A 12,719-nucleotide genomic window follows, 5' to 3' on the forward strand; every position below is an offset into this window, starting at 1 on the left:
GTACCATACTGCATGAATGTAATTGGTTATATAAATATGCAGTGAGTTAAGAGATTGTCCATGGACTTTTGCTTGCTACTTCTGGATTTACAGCTTTTCTTGCTCTTGATGTTGTCGTTAATAAGCACTCTCTGGTACTTAAGATTCTCTATTCCCCTCTCTAATTAAGCTGGTACCAACCCTTCTGTCCATTTCTGTATGATGTAGAGCATTCACCTTGGTATTTAATGCATACATGAATGTATTTAGACTGATTTGTTCATGTTGGCTTTGGGAAAATTTTGACATTTAAAGCTCTTCCTCATTTATTTTGACGATGTTACTAGTTTGTTCCTAGCTAGAGGAAATCTGTGTATAATGCTTACATACTAGTTCTGTCCTCCATCCTAATGTCAGATTTTTTTCGTATGAAGAGATCCAAAAAAGAAAAGGAAATAAAGTGAGATTTTTATAGTTAAAACTTCTTCTAGATCTACCAGTTGGTATGGTGCTGCTTTGTACGAAGAAATGTAGTCTGCTTCTGATAGAGGGTAGCTGATCTTTTTCAGTCTAATGAAAAGTTACTAATAAAGGTTATTACTTCTGACAGCTTTGGAAATGTGAACCAGGACCACCCAGTCTGCTGTGTTTATAATAAAGGATCTCTAAGTTGTAACTGCTGTAAACAGTTTTCCTTCCAAAACCAGTTCCTTAGCGACATGCAGTGGTATCTCTCTCAGTTTTTGGAAAAGCTTCTGTACTAGCATGTCATGTAAATAAAGAAGTTCTTTTATTCTTCACCAGAATCCTATAATATGGTTGTACTGTGCTTCCTGTAGCAACCTTATTGAAATTCCGTTATATGTCATCTGGCTTTATTTCCTAGTGTAGTAATATAAAGAGGTGCTGACAGAAAGTAATGATCAGGGTTGAGTTTTTTAATGAGTGCTGTATTGTGACTGTTTTCCCTTACAAAAAGGAAGGGATACAAAGCAAAGGAAGAGGTCATGTTAACGACCGCAACGCATTTCTCGATCCTAATAGGATTTTCTCGTGAAACCATTGAATGAAATGGACTGTGCTCCTGCTTTACTGTTTCCCAAGTCAGTGCTGTTCAAAAGAGAAAACTTAGTCACTCCTTAGAGTTCAGTAACTCCCGTCTTTCTATCTGAGTCTCCTGTTCTGCATTAATTCATTTTTATTGCTTCTTGGTTACGCCCGAGCTTGTGATGTAACCGCTTCTCCCTTAAACTGACTCTTAGAAACTGCTTCAACTACATCATGTTCCCTGAGGCTGTTCTCCAAGGACAATGCCATAGAGCTCTTAATAACAAAGGAGAAAAAAAAAACCAGCTTGTTTATTGCCAAAAATGAGACTCAGATGTTTTAAGTGTGAAATAAAATAAATGACCAAATTGGGGAGTGAACCTGAAGTTACTTGGATAATTTTCATATATTAAATGCTGGAGTACCAGGACTGCTCCCTTAAAGTTACCAGTTTTAAAAAATTAAAAGCACCATAGTTTTTATTTTCTGTTGGAGACTGAGTTGTATAATAGGTAGCAATGTGAATATAGATGATAAATCAAATTTGCAAGTTGTTGAACTTGTGTGGAAAGGAATGGAGTACTACTTATTTAATGACAAATATGCAGGACTTGGATTTGGTAGTAAAGCTGTCAATGCTCAGTAGAAAAGCAGACACAGTATTTGGAGGCCAATGGGGCTAAAGCCAGATAACTGACAGTATATATCGTAGCCTGTGTATCAACTTAAATTTCTAGGTGGAACGTGTTCAGTAATATAGAAGAATAGCATTAGGAAATAAAACAATGCAAGACATTTTAAATAGAAGATGATGATGTGTGTAAGAGCTTTTGGTTGTGAGATCTTCTACTAGAAGCCAGGTCCTTTCCTTTTTCCTCTGTAGCCATGTCAATGTGGTGACTTCTGCTCACGCCTTCAATATTTGCCATTTGCATGAAGCCTGTTTTACTGATGTTATGGGATTCATAATTTTCAAATGAAGTCAGTAGCACAATGGGAAATGAAACTGCCTTGGAAAATTGCACAATTTCTCAAGTTTGAATAAATAACACTTGCATTGCTTTTGCATTGGGATTTTATATTGATGACACATTCCATGGGAGGGAGGTGAATGCCTCTCGGGGGCTTTGAGGAAATTGGTCATGCAGTTACTGGGCATCCCCTCACTGTAACTTTGCAGAAAAGGAGTTTAGAGGTTTGCTTCTTACTCAGAGTAAAACTGTTCTGCAGCTGTGAGAACGAAGCACGAAGCTGAAAATGTTCCTTCTGAAAATACTGGATACAATTGTATTTGATATGTTATTTGATGTGATCTGTTGAAGTTGCTGCTCTGTCAGACTCACACTAAGCATGTGTTTGTCCACTTTTGGTGTAAATAAACCAGAGAGGTCACTGTAACAGTAATATCTTAACCCCACATCTGCCATTTTGCAGATTACAGAAAAATACATTCACTCACAGAGAAATAGTGATGCGTGAGTTGAAAAATATCAAGGAGGAGTGTGTTTGCCTTAAACAGTTTTCCAAATTAATTGTATGAGGAATGCATAGGTCTCTGAGATTTAACAAGTTCTTTTACCCATTTATTTGGCTTCTGAACCCTGACATTCCTCTGAAGTTTCAATGGTGATGGAAGCCTTGAAAAGGAAGGGATATTCTGCATGTAAGGAGTATTATGCTGTATGGTGGTTGAAATTTTCTCCTTCATAATTTGCAGTAACAAAAAATATGTTTAGATCCTTTTTTGGGGGAAAAAGAAAAGGTTGAGAGCTGAGCAGTTAAAGACTTTAAATACATGTGGCTGCAGTGGCAGATAAAAGAATAGTCATTTTACTGTAATGCAAACTGTCTCCCTCGGTGGAAAGGGCAGGGGAAGCTGCCGGCTGGCTTCTTGCTTTGTTACAGTTGAGCTTCTGTATGCATCTTGTTCTTTTCCATCTACACTGATCGTGCCTTTGATATAGATTAGATTCAGCTCTGTTTGCTTTTCTTGCGAGTGGAAATCCATGAGACAACAGTACCCGAGCTGGATGTGACCCTGCCACTGTGTAAACACGAGGGATGCAGCTGAAGTCAGTACCCCCAAGAAAGTTTCCCCTCCAGGAAAACATGACCTCTGGCTTCAAAACAGCTTGAAAATTTTCCAATCAAAATTGAGATGCTTTCCTCATCCAGAAATAATCCAGAGGCCAAGAAAAGGAATAAACCAAAAATATAATAAAGGTAAAAATAACCCTTATAAAGTATAGGTCTTTCCACATTTTATTTCATAGAATGGTCCTGACAATGTCTCTAATCTACCTCTGGGCTGGCGTTGCCTCTTTCCAAGCTCCAGTGATAGTTTCTTACTCTGTTTTTCAATAGCCAGGGAAATCTTAATAGTTAAGTTTTCTCCTATCCCCGCTTCAGACAGAGGAAGAAATTTTATTAGCCCGGTTGGAGCCAGGAAGGTAGGAATTTCACAGTTAATAACTTCTCCATTGTTGTTTTTAAGGGCCCTTGATAGTCCGTGATTGACATTGAAGTTGTTTCCCTGTGTCCGTTTCCCTTCAGGACATAGGAACTCCCAAGCGGGCAGGAGGGGGAGAAACTGGCACTTGTGAATGTCAGCAAAATAATTTTGGGAGGTGAGAGGGAGTGTGTCCTTTGTGGAAAGTGTGTTTGATGCTATATGTAGCTGCTCTAAAGAAAATAATAATATGCTGGAGGGCAATGTTGCATGCATACTTCTTGGGACTTTTAAAGGTCACCAGTTCTAGAAATCTACAGTTTAGGCTATCTGAATCATAAAGCAAAGAAGTGCAGTTTGTAATGTGATAAAGCTGTGAAGTATAGACATTTCTGTGTTTATATCATATGAGAGTAGAAGTCAGCATGCAATGTAACCAGGAGGAGCAGAGACCTCACTTGGAGGCATGTGGGGGTGTCAAAGCTGGGACACAGGGGCTTTGGCTGAAATAAAATGAGAGGGAAGTAATGTTAGAGCTATATGCTCAGATATGTGGATATACATATACCTATATTCATATGTACACGTATAACTATCTCTTAATTGCAACTGTAATTATGAATCTTCTATTTCGCTTGTTGATGTTCATATAGTCTTTTTAAGCCCTATATTGGGAACACATTGGATTTGTGCAGCAGGCAAATGTCACAGTCTGGAGTCTTTTCAGTGGTGCTTTGAATAGAGGCTTAAAATCTACGTTAGTGTTGTTTAGTGTCAATTAAAATCTCTAGTACTAAGTTTATATTCTTTCCTGGTGAGACTGAACAGAAAAATTGCACCAGAAGATAATGGCCGTAGTAACTGAGACCCTAAGTGTAAGTCAGGCAGTGTCATATCTCCAATTGAAACTCTAAGGAAGAGCAAATGAAGAAAAAGTGAATATATACATAAATACATGTGCATTACATAATGGCGGAGATCACTTGCATCATCAATTTGGTCTTTGTAATTAATATTAATGTTTTTTCTTAATTGTTTGTCTTCTATATCCACATTAACGACTGTTGATACACAGTCGGTTATTACACAATTTAACTGCAAGTTGTGTGAGAAAATTAACTCCATTTGTTTTTTGAAGCTACCATCAACAGCATTTGATACTTCCAAGTTTTTTCTTGTATTACAGAAGATGAGAACAACTGTTTTTTATCACCTTCCTTTGCATCACAATTGTACAGCCCTTTAGTGTATTGTCAGCTGTTTTCCTTGTGGGGAGTCTGTGTCTGAGTTGTTCCAATATGGAAGCTGCTCTGTAATTCTGATCATCCTTGCTATCTTTATCCAGACTTCATGGGATCCTTTCTCAGTGGAAATTCCAAAAGTTTTCAGTGTTTGACATGTGGATATACCACAGGTTTACGTAGAAGAATGATAATTTCATCCATTACTCTTCTAACAATTGTAACATTTGCTCTATTGATTGCCATGGAGCTGTGAGTTGATGTTTTCATGGCTCTGCTTCCTAAGAAGTGACTTTCAGGTTTGAGACTGCTGTTGCGTGCATGAACTTAAAACGTGTTTCCTTGCATATCTGTTAAATTTTACCTGCCATGAATTATAAATGTCTTTTTGCTATTCAGGCACTAAATACCGTCAGTTCTTTCTGGAGTTTATCAGCCTTCACTTCATATCTTCAACAAATTTTGTTATCCCCTACACCTCCAACTCTTTGGCTCACCTATGAGTATGCTGAGCAGTTTGGGCCAGCATAGAAGTTCTTTTTTGCTTCTGGTGACCTTCTTACTCTTTCCCACAGAATCCCAGAATGGCAGGGATTGGAAGGGACGTGGAAAGCTCATCCAGTCCTCCTGCCGGAGCAGGAACACCCAGATGAGGTTACACAGGAAGGTGTCCAGGCGGGTTGGAATGTCTGCAGAGAAGGAGACTCCACAACCTCCCTGAGCAGCCCTTTCCAGTGTTCTGTCACCCTTACTGAGAAGAAGTTTCTTCTCAAATTCAAGTGGAACCTCTTGTGTTCCAGTTTGAACCCATTACCCCTTGTCCTATCATTGGTTGTCTGGCTCCATCCTCCTGACACTCATCCTTTATATATTTGTAAACATTAATGAGGTCACCCCTCAGTCTCCTCTTGTCCAGCTCCAGAGCCCCAGCTCCCTCAGCCTTTCCTCACACGGGAGATGCTCCACTCCCTTCAGCATCTTTGTTGCCCCGTGCTGGACTGTTTCCAGCAGTTCCCATTTCTGACAGTACCGTGGAAGACTCTGCCTTTTGGGAAGAGTAGGCAAGTCTCTTGGTTTTTAATTTTTAAAAAATGTTCTTATTTGCATTCTGATTTCTTGGTCTCTTTTTGCACTCTTCTCTCCCTACTACTTGTCTGTTTTTCTGCCCATGAAGTAGCTTAGCACTGTTTCAGAAAAGCAGCCCTTTCTCAGTGTATAGCTCACCAGTTGCTTTTAAAGGTATGATTAGCTATCTTCTTGTAGGTAACATCTCATTTTGTTTGCTTTGTTTCATGCTTATTTTGTATCTGCCTTGAAAATAATGTCATGCAATATTCAGAACAATAGTCAACAAGTGACCTGAGCTATATATCTTAGAAAATAATGCTGACATGTCTCACTGTCTGCAGCATTGAAAGAAGGAGTTGCTCTTCTTTTATTAAAAATTCATGAGCACATCTAGTAAGTATCAAGTTTTGTTATATAAAGCTGTCATTCAAAACCATTGTGGTTGGGAGAGATACTATGCATATAGATGTTACGGACATGATTATATATAATATACACATTTTATAGAAGTGCTCCCGTAGCACCCTGGTACTTCATACACTGAAGTTTTAACTCTCTATTATTTTATAACGTGATTAAAAGAGTTGAACCATTTATACGTCTGATTCCATATGAGGGATTTTAAGAGGATGAAAGCATATTGTATGCAAACACAACTAAATTCCTAGATAAGCTTATATCCTGGACTGAATTTTTTGGTTTACTAAGCAATCTTAGTTATGGAAAGTGTGCCAGTAATAATTTCAGAAGAAACACTAATTCACTTTTGTAGTGAATTCCTGCATACAGAAATACAGGTTTTCCGCCTTTACCATGTACAGCTTCCTAAACATCTTCCAACGGCAGCACAGGTGAATATACATTTGAGACTAGTGAGAGGACCTTGTGCCAGAAAGGTGATCTTACCTGGATGCCTTGGAGGTGACCTATGGACTCCTGGGGGCCCATTGCTTCCATGCTGAGAACTATTGTGCATGGTTGGTGGTCGGTCAGCTTTTATGAGTCACTTATGGGGACTTGAGGAGCAGACTAACAAAACAGAATGTGCTAAGTTGTATTTTTGATGCATAATAGTGGTTCAAGTAATCTGGAAGATGGAGGGAGTTGTGGTGTATGGAGACTGTTGACTGTACAGTCAGCATGTGTCTAGTCAGACTTAATAAATTTGACTCAATGCAGGTATTGCCAGAGCTGATATGACTCCTGGAGAGCCTCTCTGCACAGTTCTTCAGTTTCCAGGAGGTTTTATTAGTCTGGGCTCCATACTGTGCACATCCAGAGTTGCTTCTGATCCAGCACTAGAGCTAATCTTTAGATGATTATGCATCATTCTGCCCAGTGCTCTGAATTCCCGGAATACTTTGCAGGTCTTATTAGCTGTAAAACATTCAGTTGAAAATACTACAGAGACTGAACAGCTGCATTCTCATCCAGCAGTCCCAGGTCAAATAACCTGGACCAGATCTCGTCTGGCTCTGTGCCCCAGATTCCTTCCTTTCCCCGGTGTCTGTCGGTACCGGTCCGGCGATGGTTGGTGTTGTGTGTGCACAGGTGTTGTGTGTGCACAGGGTGGATGTTCTAATGTGAGAGAAGAGGATGGATCAAAGATGTTAGTTGGTGTGCTTGGAGTCCCAGCCGCTGTTCCCAGTTGGAGCAAAGGATTCAGTGTGACAGTCGAAATCTGGCTGATTTTGCTCATGAGAGAGTGTAAATGAGACTGTCTTTAATTCTGGTCTGCTCTCCAGATTCACAGAACTGATGTCATTCCTCCACGATGTAGTAAGCTGCAGTTGCAAAAATGTCTTGGCTTTGAAATCCAGTTTCCAGACATCATATCTTCATGTCATTTCTATTTCAAATAAGTCACTAATTTAAAATTTGGAATATCTATATTTGTTAGTACAGTGCAGTCACAAGAACAATGTCCAGAAAATCATTTTACAAGATTTTGGCTCTTTTCATTATGATTTTCTTGCAGATTATTTTTATTTTATTGTAATAAAATATGGCTTCACTTTTTCCAAGGTATGTTATAAAATCAGAAACACTGTTGTAATTAGAATTAAACACCTGACAGAAAAAGACTTGGGCAGTAACATGATGGTGAAAGGCTCTCATAGGCAAGCATAAGGAATTTCCATACCTGTCTTTGGGGTGTTTTGTGTGCGCAGGGGCTGCTGCACCCTGGTTTTCTTACGCTGAGCTCAGCCTCTGCTTGTGAGTTACTTCTAAGGAGCAGCTGCACTAGAGCTTGTGCTGTCCTGGGCTCGCAATCCTGCTCCTTGTATTTGAACTTTCTGTATTTTGTCCTGGAGCTTACTGATAGATGAGGATGAAGTGAATGGTGTGTTGGGAACTATTCCACTACATTTCATTTGTTTGGCACTTCTCTGTCAAACTGGAGGAAACAGTGCTTATAAATGACCATTCAGAACATTTGCTCTTTTCATTATATAATTTTGAAACACTTCTGTGTCTCTTTTGTAGGATTTAAAAACATCCTGTCTGGTATATTGATACTGCTATATTGAGAACTTTCTTAATGGCCTTCCTCTCAAGCCCAGGAGGAGAAATAAGATGTGTAATTGGGTTTTTTCCTAGGCTACTGGTGGTGTTCTGGCACATAATAAATATTAATATAAGCATGTTAAATCTATCCGGCATCAAGTATGTCTAAATTTATATGAGGTGATCTAGTCTTACACTGAAGTGAGTACTGCAGTAGGAGTTATTTAAACACAGTAGGTGATGTTCAAGAGAAACAAAACCCTATTCATTTTGAGTTCCCTTGAGAATCAAATGATGAATAAAATGATTTTGGCAGGAATTCCAACTTGAGGTAAATCTTAGAAAGGTGATGGATGGAGAGTTCCATAGCTTGAAGAGAGCCTTCAAGGGCTCTTCAGAGGGCTCTTCAGATGTTTGTTGTTACCTAAGATTCACTTAGTTATCACTTTCTACCATAGCCTTGGCTTAGGGGCTGCAAGGTCTCCTTGTGCCGCAAGTGCTGTGCCCGTGTGGTGTTTTGAGGACAGGGCCACGTGCAGTGCAGGAGCACTAACCTGTGCTGATGGGATATGTTGAAAATCGAACTTATATGAGTTAAAGCAAAGGAATAACGTCACCAAGTTATTAGTCTTGATAGATGGGTTTGGCTTGCTTACTGCTGCAGGATAGAAAGACCAACACTTCATTTATAACAATATAATGTTAAAAATATTAAAATGACACCGATACAAAATGTTTGCTGCCAGTGAACAGTAGGCCATAATGTGAGCTTTTCAAATGCATCGTTGTGTGTACTTTACTTCATGTGATGTTTGAAAGAAAACCAATACTAAGGTAATGTCAGGATGAAATGTTAAAATGCTTAGGACAATTTTAAAAGGCAGCTGAGAACTTGCTTCTTCATCTGTCACAGGTAGGGCCCATACAGAGAATAGAAGTTACTTAACATGTTTGATGATCTGGATTAATTTTGTAATGAACTAGGGGGAAGAAAGTGATGTTAGCCTTTTTTATTTAAGTAGTTGTTTGTTTCACTGTAAATTGTAAATATTTGAGTCCTCGGGTTACAAACTTTCGAACCTTGAAAATACACTATTTTGTTTGTTTCTATAAACATTTTCTTGTCTGTTTGTTGCTATTCAAAGTCCTGTTGTAGAAACTTAATCTGACTTGGCTTAGTTTCTGTGGTTTAAAACAATAAGCATAAACTCAGCATTTGTGAAATTCTAGCACACAGAGATAAGATTCTTAAAACATATTCCTTGGACATCGCTTGAGATAAGGTACATGACTTTGGATTGGCAGTGGGTAATTGCAGGTATGTGGTGAGAACATCAGACAGCTCTGTGGAATTGATGCATTTCACTGGTCGTCTTGATTTCATCTGATCGATAATTAAGTTCAACATATTTAGTGTCTCTCAAGAACTGATGGTGGTCTTAATGAGTGAGGATGGAACTCAAGAGTGCTAAGACCTGTATTATCATAACTAGTTTTTTTCAGAGTATTTTGTCTTGCTCAGCAGATCAACTATTCTAGAATATGAACATTTTTAACTGAAAATATGAATTTGATTAATAAGTAGCACATTGCTATCAACCTTAAGTTAAAGAAGATTAAGTTTAATTTGCTGTAAAGTGTGAAATTTCACTTGAGTAGAGGAATCCAGCTTAAAACCTTCCTGTGTATTTTCCCAAATGCTTAGTGTCTCTCTTGTTTAGTTTTTCATTTACTGGTTTGTTCATTTATCTCAAATGTAATTGGGTAGTCATCAAAACCACTGTGAAATAACCAGTTATTCAACCTGCTTAAGTTGGACTGTGGTGTGCATAACACATCACATTTAGGCTCTGTAAGCAAGCTTGTGAGTGCAGCCTTTGATCCGGTCTAGGTGTCAGGAAGAGAAGGAAATATTCCCCTCTTCCCCATCACCCTTTTATATTGCAAGATGTGTTCATATGGCAGCCATATGAAAACTCTGCTGTATGAAAAACCCACAACACTAGTTTGATCTCCGAGGAAGGCTTCTCAATTCCGAAAAATTCTTGGATTCTGGTAGTGAAATTACCAGTGTGCAAGAAAACTGGAAACCAGATACTGGGTGCTGAGCTATTCAATACTTATCTGAAAGTTCCAGGTGTCTGCTGAGATCCCAACTCTAGCAAAATTAGATCTGTTATCAAAGTTAACTTTTCAGGTAGGCTGGGAACAAAGGAGGCAGAAATACAGGCTTATATGTGACCATATACGACAAAGTCAGCTTCCTATTTAGAACAGTGGAGTTGTATTTAATTTAGGTCAAAGTCATTATGTAAATAACAGCGTTAGGGCTGTGAAATCAACTGTTTTCATTGTCAGCAGAAAAAGGATTGTAGAAAATTTTTGTTGCTTCTAAGCGGAATGGCTTGTGGAGTTCTGCAGGGCTGTCGTGTGTTTTAGGAAGGAGGGGAAGCTGAAGCTTTTTATAGCTACCAGGCTGGGGCAACTTGGAACAGTTGTTTTCTTGTTGTGGTCATCAGTGTAGAACTTTTCACAGTTACTAAAATGGACTAATGTATAAACATCAAGCAGTTGTCTACAATGTTTCTGGAAGAATCTTAAAGATTAGGATTCTATAATATTTCAAATCACCTATAGTTGTTTGGTTACCCTGGTTACCTGCATGTTCATATGGCAATTCTTAAAAATAATATCTTGTGTATATACCGTAGAAATAATAGCTAATCTGGAAGTTGTCTCAGTTGGTCAAATTACTTAATTTACAGTGTCTATGTTTTTAGAAGGAGAGAGAACATCCGGATACCTCCTGGTAACTACTCTTGGAGCGGTGGAAGCTGACCTTGAGGGCCGTAGGACTCACCTTTAGGAGGCATCCAGAGCAAAATTAAAGAAAATATATTTGTGTACTCATCTGCATTAAAACATTCAGAGTTTGTGGTGATTGTCATTTCTCTCCCTACCTGAAGCACCATAGGCAGGTCTCCAGATGGCATGATCTGTTTGGCTTATGTATGAATAACATACAAAATGCATTCTATGCTGAGCTTGTAGCATGAGGTTTAATACAATTGGAGCTTCATGTGTTTATGCATAATGGAATAACCTTCTTAAATTTCAAGATAATCTAATTTTTTTTTCTAACTATAACTCTCTTTAGGCGTCTGAACAAGAATAAATTGCAAGTTCTTCCAGAGCTGCTTTTTCAGAACACACAGAAGTTGACGAGATTGTAAGTACGATCTGATTTGTTTCTGTTGTTTGTGTCTTATTATTCAGATTTGCATGTTTGTATTTTTACTATTGTGATACATTTAATTTCTGTGAACTTAGAACTGCAAGATAGTAAGTGTTCTCAAGATCATGTGTTAAGTTTGCATCTGTGTAGTCATAATTCACTAGAGCATAAAGATCAGAGGGAAGAGAAAGTACATATTTTTTTCTGTTTCTTGTATATTTACCATGATGACCTCAAGGTAAGTTATTTTCAACCTTCTGTAAAGAATTATAGAAACTATGAAAAGTGTCACCTTTTCATATCCAGTTGTCACGAAGGCACCCCGAGGTTAGTTTAAGGGACAACAGGGTCCAAAACAACTTTTAATAAACTGGTGAGAAACAGGGTTTTAGCACTCCAAAGTGGCTTGAATACAGGTTTGGGTATCAGTTGAGTAAAATTATTAAGGGGCAGCAACTAATACAACAAGAGGTCCACAGCATGCATGCACGTGGCCTCACCCGAAATAATGCTGGAGCTGTCCCTGAGACCGGGGAGAGTCCACGCTTGCCTGAACACGGTGTGGGATCACTTTAAAGAGTTACACGTACTTGTATTGAGTACAGAACGTGTACACTCGCGATTCCGTGAGGGTAAATTTATAATACACTCGCAATCCTGTGAGTAGCAATACACATGCAAATGTGCACGGAATATTACACGTGCTTATGTGGAAGCACAGGAGGAAAACACACTCGTGATTCTGCGAGGATTAATTTATACACATGCTTGTATTGAGCACGGAAAGTATAAATACGCGTGCAAATGTGCACGGAAAGTAGATACACTCGCAATCCTGCAAGGGTTAATTTTACTTACACATGTGACGGCAGGGCAAGCGGAGTCTCCGTCCTGGGACGGGGGGCAGTGGCTCAGCTCGTAACTCCAAGAGATCGCACGCAAGGGGCAGAGTCTCGACGGGAGTCCCGTTTTTATAGGCTGATCGGATCTGACTGTGGGCGTTCCAGAAGCTTCTCTGCACCCCCACCCTGGCTGTGGGTGCCCCTGAAGCCTCCAAACATCCCCCACACTGGCCATGGGCACCCAGCGGCTCCTGGCACCTCGGCGCTCCCTTCTCCTAACGGCCCTGGCCAGGGGCTCTGGGGCCAAAGGAAGCTGGCAGCCTCAAGTAGCAGAGAGAGAGGGAGATGTG

At 39.4% G+C, this 12,719-nt stretch overlaps 1 protein-coding gene across 2 annotated transcripts in view; it reads left to right on the forward strand.

The window, feature by feature from the left end:
- Nucleotides 1-12,719, forward strand: part of SLIT3 (slit guidance ligand 3) — a 482,015-nt gene that overhangs the window by 35,856 nt on the left and 433,440 nt on the right. For both annotated transcript variants that reach the window (XM_082064057.1, XM_082064056.1), the window contains one exon: nucleotides 11,450-11,521. In XM_082064057.1, coding sequence (XP_081920183.1) covers nucleotides 11,450-11,521 — 72 coding nt within the window. The remainder of the gene's footprint in view (nucleotides 1-11,449; nucleotides 11,522-12,719) is intronic.

Source organism: Streptopelia decaocto (genome assembly GCF_964273445.1).
Source record: "Streptopelia decaocto genome assembly, chromosome: 12".
NCBI lineage: Eukaryota > Metazoa > Chordata > Aves > Columbiformes > Columbidae > Streptopelia > Streptopelia decaocto.